Source organism: Oncorhynchus mykiss, chromosome 8 (genome assembly GCF_013265735.2).
Source record: "Oncorhynchus mykiss isolate Arlee chromosome 8, USDA_OmykA_1.1, whole genome shotgun sequence".
Taxonomy (NCBI): domain Eukaryota; kingdom Metazoa; phylum Chordata; class Actinopteri; order Salmoniformes; family Salmonidae; genus Oncorhynchus; species Oncorhynchus mykiss.
The window spans coordinates 59,305,500-59,325,914 of record NC_048572.1 but is presented as its reverse complement, the minus strand read 5'-3'; the positions used below and the strand labels follow the sequence as shown (position 1 = coordinate 59,325,914).

General features: G+C 44.2%; 1 protein-coding gene across 1 annotated transcript in view; it reads left to right on the top strand.

The window, feature by feature from the left end:
* Positions 1–20,415, top strand: part of LOC110530240 (neuropilin-1a) — a 51,535-nt gene that overhangs the window by 12,275 nt on the left and 18,845 nt on the right. Inside the window, exons 3-6 of the mRNA XM_036985814.1 lie at positions 13,001–13,182; positions 16,104–16,331; positions 17,998–18,168; positions 19,811–19,977. Coding sequence (XP_036841709.1) covers positions 13,001–13,182; positions 16,104–16,331; positions 17,998–18,168; positions 19,811–19,977 — 748 coding nt within the window. The remainder of the gene's footprint in view (positions 1–13,000; positions 13,183–16,103; positions 16,332–17,997; positions 18,169–19,810; positions 19,978–20,415) is intronic.

Genomic DNA, 20,415 nt, shown 5'->3' with positions numbered 1-20,415 from the left:
CTTAACAGCTAAATGAACTGACAGACTGATTATGTTAGAGCCTTGGAAGGTCAGTCTGCCCTCCCATCTTGCACGTAAATACCGTTGGTGGCTCCAAATTTACTCACAAGAGTATATCCTGTGTCATTTCGTGACATTGGCCTAGGATACAAGTTTTAAAAACAACCATAACAGATCTCGTAAATCAAAGAGACAGTTTCCTGTACGCACAAATCCTAATTTAAGATCTTTGGCGCTTGAGATTAGAATTTTCACCCAAATCTCCCAATTACATCTATGGAAGATTAATGCGAAATTCAGAGTTACGACTGATGTGCTTGTCTGAAGTTACTCTCTTGTGAACTTCAAGTCGTGTATCTGAATCAAATCTTAATGCCAGGATGTAGGGTGATTACAGGACTAAAGGCTGCATGAGGCACACTTCATTTTCCCTTGTTGTCTGTAGTTGACGTAACCTTTGTGGTATGACAAATATAAAACAAAACCACAACTGCAGACCTGCAGACTCCCAACCAGCAGTGGTGCTGCTGTTGACCTGGCCAAAGACATTGTCTGAGCACCACTATGTAGGGACTATGTAAGGACTATGTAGGGACTATGTAAGGACTATGTAGGGACTATGTAAGGACTATGTAGGGACTATGTAAGGACTATGTAAGGACTATGTAGGGACTATGTAGGGACTATGTAAGGACTATGTAAGGACTATGTAGAGACTATGTAGGGACGAGGGTCTTCTGCTATGGAGAAATGGATACAACTCTAATTGAATGATCCCCTCGGTGTGGTCAATTCATTTCCACTGCGCCACTATGGCTCTGTGGTCATTGTGGTCATCCAGATGAAAGACTTGGGGTTAGTTAGATGGCTGGTGGTGGCTGTTATAGAGCCACGGGCCAGTTAGCGTGATGACCGGTTGCACTATGACCTCTTGGACAGACCTCTGGATTTCTTATTTTCTGCCCTGAGGCTCTTGCGTCTCTGCCTTTCCTTAACTTTCCTTTCATCTCCTTTCCTCTCCTCTCCTCTCCTATCCTTCCCGTTCCTCTCCTTTCCTCTCCTTTCCTCTCCTCTTCTTTCCTCTCCTCTCCTTTCCTCTCCTTTCCTTTCCATTCCTTCCCTTCCTTTTCCTCTCCTTTCCTCTTCTTTCCTTTCATTTCCTTTCCTCTTCTTTCCTTTCCTTTCCTCTCCTCTACTTTCCTTTCATCTAATTTCCTCTCCTTTCCATTCCACTCCTTTCCTCTCCTTTCCTTTCCATTCCTTCCCTCTCCTTTCCTTTCATTTCCTCTCCTTTCCTTTCCTTTCCTTTCATCTCCTCTACTTTCCTTTCATCTAATTTCCTCTCCTTTCCATTCCACTCCTTTCCTCTCCTTTCCTTTCCATTCCTTCCCTCTCCTTTCCTTTCTTTTCTATTCCTCCCCTTTCCTTTCCTCTCCTCTCCTTTCATTTCCTTTCCTTTCCTCTTCTTTCTTTTCCTTTCCTGTCCTCCTCTTTTTTTTCTTCTGACTTTTCTCACTCTACTGTATATGCTCACTGAACTCTGGACACTCATCGGTTTCTCATTTTTCTTCTCTACACACATTCTCTCTATCTCTCTCCCTCTCGCTCTCTCATTGTAGCTGAAGCTGTAGAGTTGAAGTCGGATGTTTACATGCACTTAGGTTGGAGTCATTAAAACTCATTTTTCAACCACCACAAATGTATTGTTAACAAACTATAGTTTTGTCAAGTTGGTTAGGACATCTACTTTGTGCTTGACACAAATCATTATTCCAATTGTTTACAGACAGATTATGTCACTTATAATTCACTGTATCACAATTCCAGTGGGTCAGAAGTTTAAATACACTAAGTTGACTGTGCCTTTAAATAGCTTGGGAAATTCCAGAAAATGATGTCATGGCTTTAGGAGCTTCTATTAGGCTAATTGACATCATTTGAGTCAATTGGAGGTGTACCTGTGGATGTATTTCAAGGCCTACCTTCAAACTCAGTGTCTCTTTGCTTGACATCATGGGAAAATCAAAAGAAATCAGCCAAGACCTCAGAAAAAGTTGTAGACCTCCACAAGTCTGGTTCATCCTTGGGAGCAATTTCCAAACACCTGAAGGTACCACGTTCATCTGTACAAACAATAGTATGCAAGTATAAACACCATGGGACCATGCAGCCGTCATACCGCTCAGGAAGGAGACGCATTCTGTCTCCTAGAGATGAACCTACTTTCCTGCGAAAAGTGCAAATCAATCCCAGAACAACAGCAAAGGACCTTGGGAAGATGCTGGAGGAAACAGGTACAAAAGTAAAACGAGTCCTATATCGACATAACCTGAAAGGCTGCTCAGCAAGGAAGAAGCCACTGCTCCAAAACCGCCATAAATAAGCCAGACTACGGTTTGCAAATGCACATGGAGACAAAGATTGTACTTTTTGGAGAAATGTCCTCTGGTCTGATAAAACAAAAATATAACTATTTGGCCATAATGACCATCCTTATGTTTGGAGGAAAAAGGGGGAGGCTTGCTAGCCAAAGAACACCATCCCAACCGTGAAGCACGGGGGTGGCAGCATCATGCTGTGGGGGTGCTTTGCACTTCACAAAATAGATGGCATCATGAGGATGAAAAATGATGTGGATATATTGAAGCAACATCTCAAGCCATCAGTCAGGAAGTTAAAGCTTGGTCGCAAATGGGTCTTCCAAATGGACAATGATCCCAAGCATACTTCCAAAGTTGTGGCAAAATGGCTTAAGGACAACAAAGTCAAGGTATTGGAGTGGCCATCACAAAGCCCTGACCTCAATCCTATTGAAAATGTGTGGGCAGAACTGAAAAAGCGTGTGCGAGCAAGGAGGCCGACAAACCTGACTCAGTTACACCACCTCTGTCAGGAGGAATGGGCCAAAATTCACCCATCTTATTGTGAGAAGCTTGTGGAAGGCTACCCGAAACGTTTGACCCAAGTTAAACAATTTAAAGGCAATGCTAATTGAGTGTATGTAAACTTCTGACCCACTGGGAATGTGATGAAAGAAATAAAACCTGAAATAAATTATTCTCTCCACTATTATTCTGACATTTCACATTCTTAAAATGAAGTGGTGATCCTAACTGACCTAAGACAGAGATTTTTTACTCGCACACGCTTTTTCAGGATTAAATGTCAGGAATTGTGAAAAACTAAGTTTAAACGTTTTTGGCTAAGGTGTATGTAAACTCCCGACTTCAACTGTATGTTTAACTCTGTATAACCCATGACCTTCCTCTACTAGGGCAAAGTGCACTCCAATAATGTTTACCCCCTGCACAGTGGCCCTGCCAGCCTGTTAACGTCTTGGGACCATGATCTTTGCAGTTGAACTATTTGTGAACTTCACGACTGGGTTTCACTGAATAGCCACATAATTTTGAGTCACTTGACAGGAGGGGGTGAGTCCCAAATAGCACCCTATTCACTATATAGAAGCCCAATGGGCCCTGGTCAAAAGTAGTGCACTAAACAGGGAATAGGGTGCCATTTCAGATGCAAAAATAATGAACCATCCTGTGTATAAGTAAAGACTTCCTCCAGAGGACTTCTGTTTTAAGCAGAAAACATTCGCTTGTTATATAAATAGGTATTAACTGTTCTATAATTCTGATTTTGAGCAATTGTGTTCCTTGTTATTTCTCAAGACTGTTGTCATGATTGTTTGGATGGGTTTTCCAAAGCAAATGTAGTCACTCACATTGGCTTAAACCAGACGAAACACTGTGCTGTGTCCCAAATGGCACCTTATTCCCTTTATAGTGCATTACATTTGTGGGCTCTGGTTAAAAGAAGTGCACTATGTAGGGTGCCATTTGAGACGGAACACTGCGTGTGTTCTGTTTACCCACACACAGACAATGGATGTAAAATGTGCTCTTCAGTCATCTTCAGTCTAAAGTGCATTTTAGTAATCAGAGCATCAGAGGTCCTTTGCCTCCCTACTGATCAGCGGGCTGCAGTGCTGCACAGCCAAATGAAAACACATGTCAGATTAAGGCCTAACGAGCAGATTAACGAGGAGAGAGTTTAGACAAAACTCAGATTCAGAGCAGTGCTGCACTGCGATCTCACAGCTGCTTTCCCTCCCTGGATTTACAGAACAGAAAGCACCCACTTCCAGATGTCTTCAGGACTTAGTAAACGCCTCGAGTCACAAGAACTGCGTACCAGACCTGGGTTGAAGTACTCTTTGAAATGATTTCAAATACTTAATCTGTGCTTGATTGACCTTGCCTGGTTTAAATAGACCAATAGAATAGTAGCACACCAAGCTCATCTGTCACTCCAGGCAGGCTAGATCAAACATTCAAAATATTTGAAACGTTTCAAATAGTATTTGAACCCAGGACCTGCTGTCTACAGCATGTTTGTACAAAGCCTGTCCCCCTTGAGAGTGAAAGTTCACTGTGAATAGTCATATTGTCCTATTAATATGTCGACTTTTGAGATACCATGGTAACATGATGTGTATGCGTGTCTGTGCTAACAACAGTCATGAGACACTGAACATCAAACAGCCAAATATAGCAACCTGGTCTCGGAGCATTTCATTTTATAATTTTTTTGTAAATCCGAGGCACTCCATTTATTATGGTATGTTACGTTTTATATGTTTTGTATTCATTTGTGGATGTCCATCATCCATTTAGTATGATAAATAAAAAATGACAATTCGTATGATATGTTAAGAATTTGCTAAATTGACAATATTTTACGAATTTGCTAAAATTATAATATGCTACGATTTTGCTAAATATATGATATGTTACGAATTCTAATTTGTAGTGGCTAACATTAGCTAGGCTAGGGGTTAGCATTAGGGGAATAGGGATAAGTTTAGGTGTTAAGTTAAAGCGGAAGGGTTAGCTAAAAGTAGTTGAAAAGTTGCTAATTAAGCTAAAATGCTAAAGTTGTCCATTATGAGATTCAAACATGCAACCTTTGAGTTGCTAGATGTTCAGGTTATACACCCACCCATCCACCCTGACCAACCACCGACCATTCGTTTTTACCTTTAGTAACCTTCTGTCTTATGTAATCCTACCAAACATAATATATCATACTAATTTGAGTGTCCCAGATTTAGCTTTACTATGTTATGTCTAATCTATGAGACAAAGCTGAAAATGGTGCAATAGTGCTTTTGACTCTGTTTGGATCATGTGATTCTAGCTTTAGGCGATTTCAGAGTGGACAAAAGGTCCATAGGAATGCAGGGAGACGTCTTGCTGCTTAGGTCAGGATCTCTAAGGGGTCAAAGGTGAGTCAGACGGTTGCCCAGTTAGTGTCCTCAGTTAAAGGGAGGATGGTCTATATCACTTCAGCATGGCAGAGGCTGCGTCTCAAATGGCACTCTATTCCTGATACAGTGCACTACATTTGACCAGGGCCCATATAGGGAATAGTGTGACAGATAGGAAGACAGATAGGAAGTTAGGGTTAGCCGCCCACCAACAGCAGGGACCCTGGCGGAGAATAACTCTCTATCACGAGTGGCATGGAGGAATGCAGTCTAAGGCACGCCTGTATCAGGCGTCACTACTATGCCTTGTATCTGCTCCTCACGCAACACAAGGCCCTCAGGCTGACCCCCAAGTCTGTCTGAACTCATAAAGCAGCATTGTTTATTAGGCGGGACCGGAGAGGACCAATGATATGCACTGAGTGTACAAAACATTAAGAACACCTTCCTAATACCTTTCCAAGCCAACCCGTCATATTATAGCCGCTAACTACTACACACAGCTTACATCGTTAATGTCACCATATTAGGTAACCTTGTCACCATCATAGCTAGTCAACATAGCTACTAGAAGTAAACCCACTACAATCATGCAGCACAGTGTACAGTCAGCAAGCAGTTTAGCAGTTACACTGTCAGGCCCCGGTCGCAATAAATTAATATAACCAAAAGCTTACCTTGACTTAGAACAGTTCCAGTGGATAGCCATAGCCAGCAAGCTAACATTAGCACCCCTCTCTATTTCAGATCGGTGTTGGAGTAGGATAAACTAGCTAGGTGCATTCGCTAGCTAAGTGAAAGTGTTTTTATTTTATTTATTTTTTACAAAATATGAAATCTCTCTCTCACTCTTGCTTTTCCTTAATTTGTTAAGAAATGAATTTGTTCAAAACTGTTCAACTATTGTCTTTCTCTCTCTTTGAGTCAACTACTCACCACATTTTGTGCACTACAGTGCTATCTAGCTGGAGCTTATGCTTTCAGTACTGGATTGATTCTCTGATCCTTTGATTAGGCTGACAACATGCCAGTTCATGCTGCAAGAACTCTGATAGGTTGGAGGACATTCTCCAGAAGTTGTCATAATGAGTGTGTAAGTCTATGAAAGGGGTGAGAAACATGAGCCTCCTAGGTTTTGTAGTGAAGTCAATGTATCCAGAGGAGGACGGAAACCAGCTGTCCTCCGGCTACACCATGGTACAGAGTTACTGTAGACTTTCATTGTTTTAATCAATTATTTGATGATGTGAATATATTTAGTATAGTTTTATCTTTAAAGGATAACATTTTTAATGTTTCTCTATTTTTATTTTTATGAAATTCACTGAGGAGGATGGTCCTCCCTTTCCACCTGAGGAGCCTCCACTGACTCCAATGTTTCCCACAGTTGTGTCAAGTTGGCTGGATGTCCTTTGTGTGCTGGACCATTCTTGATACACACAACAAACTGTTGAGCGTGACAAACCCAACAGTGTTGCAGTTCTTGACACAAACCGGTGTGCCTGGCACCTACTACCATACCCTGTTCAAACGTACTTAAATATTTTGTCTTGCCCATTCGCCTTCTGAATGGCACACATACACAATCCATGTCTCAATTGTCTCAAGGCTTAAAATACTTTTTTTAACATGTCTCCTCCCCTTCATCTAGACTGATTGATGTGGATTTAACAAGTGACATCAATAAGGGATCATAGCTTTCACCTGGATTCACCTGGTCAGTCTATGTCATGGAATGAGCAGGTGTTCATAATGTGCATAATATACAGCGAACACTGTTTTGAAGCCACTGTGTCTCCATGTTGGTTCTCCCTCTCCATTGTGAAAAAGATTTTGGAAGCTATGGATATGCATTTATTAATGTCTACATTTGTTTTTACCACGTTTATTCCACTAGACACCTTAATGCATACGTAAAAAATTATATAATGTGAGCTAAACATTTAAAAAAAATCTTAAATACATGTCATTTTGTCCTTGAAACATTTAAATGAAATAAGTTATATTAATTCCTATGGAGGACTGCTCCTACTGAGGTGACAAGTGGCTTCGAAACACATCTCATCGGCCAATACATAGCATCAGCAATCTAGTGTTTATATACATCATTGGAGAGGACAGCATACGTCTTGAATACTTGACTCATTCTCCACACGACTGTGGAGGAGTTGGAGATTAGACTTGTGTCCCAAATGGCATCCTATTCCCTGTATAGTGCACTACTTCTGACCAGAGCCCTATGGACCGTGGTGCACTAGAATCGTAAATAGGGTGCTGTTTGGGATGGAGATCAGATCTAGTACAGCTGTAGTCTAAAAATAAGAGTTACTGCTGTGTCCTCTGCCTGCCCATGTGGATAGAAAAGAGTGGACATGGTCTGGTCACTCTTGTGAATCAACTCAAAGGTGTTTGTGTTTTTCAGGTGTGCTGTGTAGAAATTGATTATTGACATCGTTCTAATGACCGCCAGGACAAACATTAATGTATTGATAAGTACGTTTTTGTGCTATAATATGGATGAAAAATAGCCTTGATCACCAATCATCATGAGGACTCCAGTCACCATGTCTATGTTTCCATCTCGGGGTCAGTCAGACACTACAAGGCTGAAACAGAGGTGTTTGTGGCCAGCCGGCTGGAATCACACAGCCCAGTAAGCCCCATTAGGGAACACTGCTTTTCTTTCAGAGAGAAGGTGACAGTGTTTGTCTGCCTGCCTGTCTATCTGTCCGGACTGCGTCCCAAATGGCACCTATTCCCTACATGGGGTACTGGTCAAAAGTAGAGTGCTATATAGGGAATAGGGTGCTATTTGGGATGCAGCCTTTGTCTGTCAAGCTGAGCGGAGAGGAGGCCATTACCAGGGGAGGTTGAGAGGAGGTTGAGGTGGTGAGTTTGAGTTAATTAACATCATATGTTTTGGGGGAGTGGGTTGCGTTTCTGTGAGGTATGTCCCCTCAGGCTCAGGCAGAAAGGGGTGATAAACTTGTCTTGGTGACAAATACTAAAACCATGTCAAAACGCGGCCAGACTGACAGTGTTTATTGCTTTCGCTTAACTCACTTAAATGTGTAGAAGGGTAGACGGTGTGTCATCTGACAAAGGGCTCTTTTCCCGTTAACTCTCAAAGGTATATACGTTAAATTTTCAGTATTTAGACTTGGGTACATACTTTAAATGTTTGTTTAACCTAAACGGTACACTGACTGAGGCATTTGGTATAGTGACACATTTAAGTGGTTGGCCCCCTAGGTTCAATTTGACTGCATTTGTTCAAGGCCTGAACAGACAGGTGTTTTGTAACGTTGTGCTCATTAACAGTGGCTTACGCTGTTTCTAGACACCTTAGCTAGACCTGTAAAATGGCGCTCTGTTGTTGAAGACCCAGGTAATTATGGTACATTCTTTGTCGACACCCAGCAGGTGAGGATCACCTGCGCGTGGCCGAAATTTGCAATGTCCTGTCTGGTCCTTAAGGGAATCTGTCTATTATCCTCTACCTATGTACATTGTGTAGCTTATGATCACCTATAAAAACACGTCGTAGTTAATGCACCAGCCAAGAGATCCTCATAATCAAACAATACCATCAATCAAACTCCAAACATAAAACATACATGAATTATGACGACAATCTTTGCACCTGACTAGTTTATTGGTCACAGACAGTCACAGCTTAGGGCATAAAATGTGTTTCCAATGTTTAAATGAACACTGCATTATAAAATCTATTCATTCTGTTCACGGCAGGCTTTATTTGACCTGTGGGAAGCGTTTTAAGTGGCCTCTTGTAAAGCACTAGTGCCTAGCACTTCAGTGATGTTGTGTATGTATGCCATTTTTATTCATTTGCATCATGCCCCAGTCAGATGGACTCGTAAAAGCAGCACCATGGGGAGGTAGAATGCAGATGGCTATACAGGCCTGACCTGGGGCTTTCATTGCTCACTGAGACAGCCCTATTAACCAACCAAAAATCTATCCTCACACACTTGTTAAATAGACTACTTTCCCCCTTATTGTCCAGTAGAATCGCTGGTTAGGTTATTTATGCCCTCTTAGGAGAATGGTCTGGTAAGTGCTTTGCTATGGTTCACTACAAATACACACACACACACACACACACACACACACACACACACACACACACACACTACAATAGCACGTCCATCTGGGGCTTAAAACAGTAGTAACCTTCTTGTCCTAAAGTAAGGACTTCCTTAACAACTGAATGTGATATTCTAACACAATAATTGTCCTCCTATATCATATATCTTATTACCATTTGGACTATGCTAGTTGTGTTACCTTACCCTCCCCACGGCTATATTCTCTCCATCATCTATCATCTGGAAGGCATCATGGGAACGTTTACAAGCCCGGCCAGCTTTTCTTTACTTGCACGCACACCACACACACACACACACACACACACAAAATACACGCTGGGAATAAATCAGTGTGCCTGCAAGGCTAGCAGCCTCCCTCCATCCTCTCCTCTCCTCTCGCTAGAGAAGTCAAGTCATTAGTGATTCCACTGGCAAAGCCACGCTCAGGGTTAATTCAGCCTGCGGTGTCAAACAGGCTGGAAACTGGAAACTGTCGATGGACGGACACACTCTGTCTGAGTCTCAGCTGGGTCCTGCTCCAGGGCAGATGGAAAATGTCTCATCAGACACAGTCAGACATACCGTTAGCCAGACACAGCTGTAACACCATTGCCAGAGACAGAGACACACTTCCAGGACAAACTCACTCACTCCTAGTCACTCCCCCGGCCCTAAAATTAGATGCAACCCTACAGATGGTGTGTCTTAGAACAGAATGCAACACTGTGCCTCCCTGCTGGTGCAGACAGACACCAAACCCTCCCTCCCTTTCTCTCTTTCTCTCTTTTGTCTTTCTCTTTCGCTCTCTCTCTCTCTCTGTCTCTCTCTCCTCGTCCTCCCAACCCCACTCCGTTTGCAGTTCAATTGGGCCAAGCAGCTGAGGAGGATGAGCAACCCCATCCTTCCCCCTCTATTTCCACACAGGCAGCAAAAAGAACCCTCAGTGAATCCTACAGGGAAATTAAAAAGAGGAGAGGTGGAACCCTTCATTGGTGATCTCTAATCCACCCGAGGATGGGGAGTTTTTTGGCGGAGTGGGACAGAGACAGCCGTCGTCATCAAGCCTGCTTAGACAGCAGCCATGGGATTAGGAAGAGACAACTATACAGGATTCAGAAAATACTAATTCACCCTTGAGTACCATCCAGTACTTGCAGTGTTGCTGTTTTCATTTTACATATTGATCCCATTATGTGTGATCCGTGGGGTAAACAAAACGGTTAGTGTGTTCACATTGATTCATGTGGTTAGAGTAGATACTATTGGTTCACGTGTTGTCCATATGTTAGCAGGCTGGGTTACAAAGATATACTCTCTCACACACACACAAACACACACCCCAGAGAGGTGCCTGAGAGCCCAATGAGAGAACAAACCTGGCCTCTAGTAGTTGCCTTGAAAAGGGCATTGTCTAAAACCTCACGTCAACAGCTTTTTACAAGGGCTTGTGTTCTTAGCCATGAGAAAACAACTTGTCCACAGAGAGAAATTCCTCTGCCAATGTACCATGATGGGGCTGTCTACGTACAGAATCAAACTCCTGGGCAAACTTGCTGATGAAGTAGCTGTGTGTAAAGCCTAGGATACGTCCCCAATGGCATCCTATTCCCTATATAGTGCACTACTTTTGACCCGGGCCCTGGTCAAAAGTAGGGCACTACATAGGGAATAGGGTGCCATTTGGGGCGTAGCCCTAGACTTATTTTTGCAGGCCAGGCAGAGGCTGTTTCCACAGCTGGCTCAGAAAGGAAAAGGGTTGTTGGCTCGGCTGTGCCTGGAAAAAAAGTAGTATGTTCTCCAACAGGCACCATGAGCTCATCATTTCATCTCCGCATTTCACACACATACACACGGTCACACATGAGAGAGAGAGTGCCTTCACAGTTCACACCCAATTACGTTTAATGGATTTAGGTACAGTATAAAACAGAAGGGTTGGGGTTGGGTTCATCTTTTGTGGACAGATTCACGTTAAACGGGAGTGACAACTTTCGCGAGAACTTTACTTCTGGGTAACCGAGATTAGGGTTGGGTTATCCTCCGCTTGTTCTCAAACATTCACACACAGACGTTACAGTACACACACAAACATGTACGCACATTCTAGTACTGTAGAGATTAGAGAATTATCTTTGTTAGCTGACCCAGAGTGGTAGGGCACAGGAAATGGTCTATATAAGAATGAACTGATAATATTTTAGGTGATAATGTATGAGGTTATAATGTATGAAGTGACCATGTATGAGGCGATAATGCATGAGCCGATAATTTATGGGACGATAATGTGTGAGGTGATATTGTCTGAGGTTCCCATGGAACACTGATAACAGAGGCAGATGAAGTCCCCCCTGGAGCATACTGCTCCGTGGGAGTACAAACGTTCTCATGTTTCCTCATCTTCGTTGTCTTGTTATTATAACCCTCCCAGTGGGTATAGACCCTCAGTAGTTACCTCAACTCCCATATCATCCATCCATAGCATTCTACAACAGGCTTTTCATCTCAGTAGATTGAGGGCGTGTGGTCAAATCTCTAAACCTAACAAAGGAGTTGGGTTTGAGGAGCAGAGCTATTGTATGATTAACCCAAACCGCTGTCTGAGTTGGTCTTGGAATGACGCTATGTGCAACATAGCCTGGAATCCAAACTGATTATTGTTTCCGTATTGTTTGATCAACTCTGGGGCCTTTTTCCTGAACCAACAGGTGTGTTCCCCCCCCCCCCCCCCCCCTTCCCTTTCTAGCTCTAACTTGGCTGACAGCTACTTTATTGAGGAAACGTATACTTACTAGGCCTGTGACATGTGCTTGTCCCACCTAGCTATCTTAGGACGAATGCACTAACTGTAAGTCGCTTTGGATAAGAGCGTCAGTTACATAACTAAAATGTAAATGTTAATGTCCAGTCTGAGATTCAAAGGTTGGGGGTTCAATTCCGCATTCACGCTATAGAAACAATAAATGGTCTCCAGCCCGTTCTTTATTATTATTTTTTAATATTATTTTTTTTAAATCTCCCCAATTTGGTATCCAATTGGCAGTTACAGTCTTGTCTCATCGCTGCAACTCTCGTACGGGCTCGGGAGAGGCGAAGGTCGAGAGCCGTGCGTCCACCGAAACACAACCCAATCAAGCCGCACTGCTTCTTGGCACAATGCCAACTTATCCCAGCAGCCAGCCGCACCAATGTGTCGAAGGAAACACAGAACACCTGGCGACCGTGTCAGCGTGCACTGCACCCGGCCCGCCACAGGAGTCACTAGTGAGCGATGGGACAAGGACATCCTTGCCGGGCAAACCCTCCCCTAACCCAGACGATGCTGGGCCAATTGTGCACCGCACCATGAGTCTTCGGGCCGCGGCCAGCCATGACAGAGCCTAGACTCAAACCCGGAATCTCTAGTGGCACAGCTAGCACTGCGATGCAGTGTCTTAGACCACTGCGCCACTCGGGAGGCCTTTCTACGGGTCGTTCTGGCTCTGACAAGGCTTTATACTACTACTACTACTACTACTACTACTACTACTACTACTACTGCCACACTATTGTTAGCTATAGCAGCAGCAGTTTTGTACAGTAAGTCTTATACTGATCCTCTCCTATGTCCTCTCCTCAGGTATGACTATGTGGAGGTGTTTAACGGTGGGGACGAGAAGGCTCCAACCCTGGGGAAGTTCTGTGGGAAGATCGCCCCCTCCCCTATCATCTCAAGTGGCAGCCAGCTTCTCATCAAGTTTGTGTCCGACTACGAAACCCACGGGGCTGGATTCTCCGTACGTTACGAGGTCTTCAAGACAGGTCAGCCTCTTTGGATATGGTGTTGAACCGTTTGTAAAGTATTTCTAACTATTGTGTGTTATTACTTGTGTCCCTCTGTTCAAATACAGACTTAACGTCTTAGGGGCAAATTCTAACTTCCACTTAAGTCACATGTTCACTTAGTGATTCATTGATAGCAACGGGAGACTAAGGGAAAATTCGACTTAAGTGGGAGTAAGGATTTGGCACTAAGAGGCTGAGTCTTCTGTTCAAGGTTTTACAGGCTCAAGTCTCACTGAGAGAAAGAGAGAGAGAGAGAGAGAGAGGGGGGGGGGGGTTGAGGAGAGAGAGAGGGAGGAAAGGAGGCAGAGGGAATTGAGAAAGAGAGAGATAGAGGAGAGAGATGGAGAGAGTGAAAGAGAGAGATAAAAAGAGATAGAGGAGAGAGATGGAGAGGGTGAAAGAGAGAAATATAAAGAGATAGAGAGAGAGAAATATAGAGAGAGAGTAGGGAGGATGTACCAGACAGGTGCAGGAGACCCCAGGCTCATTTAGTTAATGGGCTGTTTGTCATTGGAGGATTGAGGGTGACCTACACATTAAATGGATGCTCTGGCAAGGATAGGCTGAATCTGAATCTAGAACAGCAGAGGGAGGTAGAGGCGGGGGGAGTTGGGTGGGGTGGGTTGGGGGGGGGGGGGGCAGCCAAATGTGGGTTGTTTTAACCAAGAGTGCGCCCCAAATGGCACCCTATTCCCTATATAGTGCACTGTATCTTCGAAAAGTTGTAGTCAGAAGTAGTGCACTATATAGGGTACAAGAGGGTATAATTTGGGACACAGCCAAGTGTATGAGTTAAAAATTGTCCCGCCTACATAATCCCATGACATGTTGGAGTCCCCTCTTGTCACATTTAAAAACCCATTACATTCGCAAAAGCATATTGCCCTGTTGTTCCCTCTATGGCTATGCTCCCATTTACCAATGTAATATACTGTGAAAAACCAAGCTACGGCGCTGACTACAAGTCTACCATTACAAAGAGAGAAACGCAACACTGGAAATGGTCGTAAACGGCTCTCGTGATGACGACAAGCACCATTTGTGTTAAAGATAGCATATCGTCAGGGTGACTAATGAATATGGCTTGCGTCCCAAATACCACCCTATTCCCTACGTAGTGCACTACTTTCAGCCAGAGCCCTGGTCAAAAGCAGTGCACTCACTATATAGGGAATAGGGTGTCATTTGGGATACAACAAACAAATGGAGCACATCTGCCCGCCATTGCCAGAGCTCCTCCTCTCATTGACCACATAATATGCATCAATGGTCGTGTAAATGATACACACCGGGTCCTCCACAGAACCGTAAGGCTATATCTGTCTAGCTTTCTCCTCTCACTGTCGTTTCACTGCCATTCCTCAAACCAAAAACACGTCTTGTGGTTTTGAAAGACGGCCATTTTTACAGAACCACATCAAACTGTGGCTTAGATAGGGAAGGGTCTCCATCAAAGTGGGTGGAGTTTGGCAGGAGATTTGTTGATGGGCGTATGTGCAGGAAAGATAATCTCTCTCTCTCTCACTCACACACACCACCTGAGCCAGATCAAAACCTGCCCACTCCTCCTCCTTCGATGCCATTTATCATGTCACCCATGTAAATGACGCCGCTTGTGTCAACATCAAGGGAGGTAGCGGGAGCGATGTTAACAAGTTGGCATGGTAGCGAGCGGCACAAATTACTCGTGCTCTCATGCAACAGAGGTCCACATCTTGCCCGGGCAACACGAGAGGCACGTCCCTTTATGACAGGGTCGAGTGACTCCCTGGCTTTTGGACTGAGGTGAACTGTGTCTGTCTTCATAGGCATGTGGGGGTCTACCAACAGGCTCATAGGTCCTGTACACTGTACTATGCATTTTGAGCAATGGTTTTGATACAATTGTGTAAAATAATTACACAAAGCATTGCGGAGACAGCGCAAGCTCTCTGTTGTGTCACCAGAACCGTTGTATCGAACATGTTGTACATTAGTTGTAGAAGCTGAATGTGTACAGGGGCCAGATAGTTTCTTCAGGCCACTTCTTCAGCAGAGCAACCATGAAAAGAGCTCTTCAGTCTTCACAGTGGGGAGTGGTCTCTTCCTGACTGAGACTCATTGGGGGTGGGGTGGGGTGAGGGGTTTGTTGGGGTGGGATGTAGTTGGGGCGAGGGATTTGTTGGGGTGGGGTGAAGTTGGGATGAGGGGTTTGTTGGGGTGGGGTGCAGTGGGGGTGAGGGGGTTGTTGGGGTGGGGTGTAGTTGGGGTGAGGGTTTGTTGGGGTGGGGCTTAGTTGGGGTGAGGGATTTGTTGGGGTGGGGTGTAGTTGGGGCGAGGGGTTTGTTGGGGTGGGGTGAAGTTGGGATGAGGGGTTTGTTGGGGTGGGGTGCAGTTGGGGTGAGGGGTTTGTTGGGGTGGGGTGTAGTTGGGGTGAGGGGTTTCTTGGGGTGAGGTGTAGTTGGGGTGAGGGGTTTGTTGGGCGACGTCTCCAAAAACAACCCAGAGCGTTTGTGTCTGACTGCAGCAGTCAATAAATACCAGACGGTTCCCCCCAGTCAAAACACAGACATAGCCAGCTAGTGGCACCGAGGGTATGACCAATAGGAACAGACTCAGTGGACACCTCAGTGATAATGGAGTAAATGGACTCAGGGCCCATGAACCACTTATGACGGTGGCCCATCAAATAATCCTAAATTACAACATTCTAGTTATGGCAACACCTTTCTTGTTAATCAACTATGATTATTGTTACAGGCATATAAGAATGGAGCTTATTAACAGCATTAATACATTTAATACAAGCTTAAAGACAAAAACCTACAGCCATTGATGCAAATATTATTCATCAAAACAGAATAATGACATGCAACGCTTAACATACAATACATATTCCTCTCTCAACTTCTCCACAGGGCCTGAGTGCTCCAGAAACTTCACCTCATCCAAGGGCGTAATAAAGACGCCAGGCTTCCCAGACAAGTACCCCAACAACCTGGACTGCACCTTCATGGTCATCGCCCCCAAGATGTCAGAGATCGTGGTGGACTTCGACGCGTTCGACATGGAGCCTGACACCACCCCTCCACCCGGGGCACTGTGTCGCTACGACTGGCTGGAGATCTGGGACGGGTTCCCTGCAGGTGAGGGAGGGAGAGAGGGAGGGAGGGAAATGTGAAGGGCTTGTGTTGAAAAAGAAAGAGATAGGGGGAGAGAATGAAAAAGATCGCCAAAGAGAGAGATGGAGGAAGAAAGAAAAACAGATTTGTCTCATCAGCCAGTAGTGCTGTTGTTTTCACCCACCAGGCCACACAGATTGATTTAGCACATTAAGGAGACAGGCAGAACCTACACTATTCATGGTCTACAGTGATGGTTTTTCACTGGAATGCCTTGCCCGGTCTCCATTGTTGTGTGATTGGTCTGAGGTCTGAAGAGAAGAGAAGAGGAGGAAATGTACATTGAAAAGCATCAGAGTGGTGCCTAGCTAGGCACACTGTTTGTCTGTCTCCCTGAGACTCCCTCTATACTAGGGCCTTGCCAGGCTAGGGTCTTCGTCCCAAACTAGAACACTAGAAAGGGAATAATGTGCCATTCGAGACAGGACTGGCACAGCCCTTTAGAAACTATCACACAACTCATAGCTGGGCTCCTCATAGCTGGGCTCCTCATAGCTGGGCTCCTCATAGCTGGGCTAGTGCTGTATACATGCCTGCCAGGCCTCTCAATAAACATGTTGTCTGTCCCGGTGTCTGCTAAAGCTTTGTATTTGCGGTGTGTAGATGTGTAACAGTCCAGATAGCAGACCAAACACTGTAGCCTATATCCCAGAGAGTTATTTACTTTGTTACAATACATTTGACAAAAAAGAGAGGGAAATGGAGACAAAATAAGGAAGTAACATTCAATATATTACTTGGACACATAATTGGAGATGAGGGACATTTTTTCTGTGCCATACACGTTATATATTGGCTGTCATTTTGGAGTCACTTTGACTGAAAATAAGAATGGAGTGTATTTCAAAACACTTCTACATTCATGTGGATACTACCATGATACCGGATAATCCTGAATGAATCGGGAAAAATTATGAGTGAGAAAGTTATCCCCCCCCCCAAAAAACATGCTAACCTCCCCTGTTATTGTAATGGGGGTATGATATTTGTGTGTCTGTAACTAACCACTCATCATTATTCATGATTCCTTCAGGACTATCCGTTATCATGGTAGTAGTAGAAAGTGACTCTAAAATGACACAATATGAAAAAACAAACAGGAAATGTTTCACAACCAAAACAAACAGGAAATGTTTCCAACAAGTTTGTGGAGTCACAAGCTTGATGTTTGTCATTGCGTGCTAGGAATATGAGACCAAATACTAAACTTTTGACTACTTGAATACACTTGAATGAGTTTGTCCTAATACTTTTGGCCCCCTAAAATAGGAGGACTACAGTATGTTCAAAAAGTGTTTACATTTCTAAACGGTTCACCCGATACTGTATGGACTGAAAATACCCTCAAATTACAGCAGAGAGTCTGCACTATAACCTCAAAGTCATTGTGTCATTTCAAATCCAAAGTGCTGGAGTATTGAGCTAAAACAACAACAAACAATTCACTGCCCCAATACTTTTGGAGCTCACTGTAGCTGAATCATGATGTTGTCTTGGCACCTACTGTCATAGAGTTGACATAACTCTTTGTTATTGTCTTTCTGTTCCTCTTTCTGTTCCTCTTTCTGTTCCTCTTTCTGTTCCTATTTCCTTAACTCTCTCTCTCTCCCCCTCCCTTCCTCCCTCCCAGTGGGTCCCCACATCGGGCGGTACTGTGGTAACAGCAGTCCTGGACGGGTCATATCCTACACTGGGATCCTGTCTATGACCATCAACACTGACAACGCCATCGCCAGAGAGGGCTTCTCAGCCAATTACACTGTCAGAGAGAAGAGCCTGCCACAGGGACAGACACCAGAGGGTTAGTACAGCCTACCTCACGTTAAACCTTGTCCCAGTCAGAACTGCCATGCCACAGACTAGCATCCTGCACAGGGGGCGTACTTGTATACAACTCCGGGGCCACAGTGTCCAACACTAAGTGCACTCACAGTAGGTGGGATGGGGGCAGGGAGGGGATTAGCTGGGATGGGGGCGGGGAGGGGGAGGTCAGGAAGGACGGTGTGTGGGGCTGACTGGTGACACAGGGTCTAAATGCCTCACAAACACACAGAGCCAGGATGGACTTACGACACCCCATCCCAGAGAGTAAAAACAGTCTCTGCCCCTCCTTCCATCTCCTCTCAGCTTTCTGTTAATTCTACCATTTCTATTCATAAGTCTACTTCTGTTCCCTCCTCTCAGCAGGCAGCGGCAGAACCTCAAAATATCCACATATCATTGCAATCTAAATGAAAGACCTTATCAGAGACTATTTCAACAGTTAATGTGATCAAAGCTGCAGTATGGAGTGTTCCAAGTGATAAGATTAAGTCATCAGGGGAACAGGAGGAATACTGATATCTGACAACATTACATTCCATCCGCCTTCCTCTCATGTAATGGGAAAAAAAAGTCTAAACAGTTTTAAGAACATTTCGGCACACACATTTCTACTTCCAAACCGACTGATAGGGAAGTAATATTATGTGCGTGTGTGTGTGTGTGTGTGTGTGTGTGTGTGTGTGTGTGTGTGTGTGTGTGTGTGTGTGTGTGTGTGTGTGTGTGTGTGTGTGTTCGTATGGTGTTCTATGTTTGTTTTTTTCATCCTGCAACATTTAAAATAAGTAAAGAAAAACACGTATTACACTGTAATTCAATAAAGACATGACATTGTTTGTGTCAATGTGTGGGCCTACGCTTGCTTTTAGGAATCTCATAATAATATTTGACATTATTAACTTATTAATAGCATATCTTGAAAAAAAAGCTACTTTAAAAAAGGATGCTTCTAGTTTGTGTGTGTGTGATATTTTAGAGATGTCAAGAGTTAGTCAACCCAGTACCTCTGTGGTGTACTCAGTGTGGCTCGTTACGGAAGGTTCTAGATGTGTCATCTTTGAATGGCTCCAGCTGAGATACACAAGAACGTGCTGTTCTTTTCTTCTGACTCAGTTCAGAGAGGCTTGAGGAAGTTCGCGTTTAGTTCCAGTAAGACACAGTTCTTTCCCATTGCATTTCTCTTCCAAGTTGTCTTCGAGGCCAAGACCTCCCTGAGTCACACAACATCTCTTTAGAGACCGACAGGACAAGACAGAGGATGGAGTCTCATAGCCCTCACCCTAATTCTAACCCCAAAACCTAACTCTAACCACAACCACAAAAAGTTGCTATTTAACAACAGAGTTGCCGTTGATAGTCTATTGATGATTTAATCTGTCAAACATTTATAGCAGTGTTTCTCAAATTCTTGTCCTGGGGACCCAAAGTGATGCACATTAAACATTTTCCCTAGCCCTCAGACACCTAATGATAAGTAGATTAGCTGAAACCACTGTGTTAGTACCAGGACAAAAAATAAAATCGTCAACCCCTTGGGTCCCCAGGACCAGGATTGAGGAACACTGATCAACAGAGGACTGTCCAAATAAAGTGTAACTCAGGTTCTATATCTCTGTTGACAGAATTTAAGTGTGTGGAGGGCCTGGGGATGGAGTCAGGGGCGATCACCTCGGATCAGATCACTGCCTCCTCTCAGTACAACTCTAACTGGTCTCCTGAGCGCTCCAGACTCAACTACAAAGAGAATGGCTGGACCCCCTCGGAAGACTCCAGCAGAGAGTGGATTCAGGTAAGAGACAGCCCTGGGGCAGCTGGGTTACATGTGTGGCATCTGTGTCCAAAACAGTTGGAAAGTAGTGCACTACATAGGTGAATAGAGTTACATATGTGTGTCAGTGACAGTACCAATGCTTTTGGTGCGTGTAAAACATCATGGCTGCACATGAAGCCCTGGGTTGAGCAACAGTTGGTTATTCTAGACTCATCCCGGACTGTGTGTTTTGTCCTTCACCGCTACCAGTTTGGGACAGCTACTGTCATAGTGAAAAGTTTTAAGAGTGCATCTCTCTATGTATCCACACAGTCCGGGGGTTGTAGGCAGACAGTGTGGGAAACTCAGGTCTGTCTCCACCAGTCTGAACCAATGTCACGGCTGTCTGCCAGCATCCCTAATGAGAAGTGTGTGTGTGTGTGTGTGTGTGTGTGTGTGTGTGTGTGTGTGTGTGTG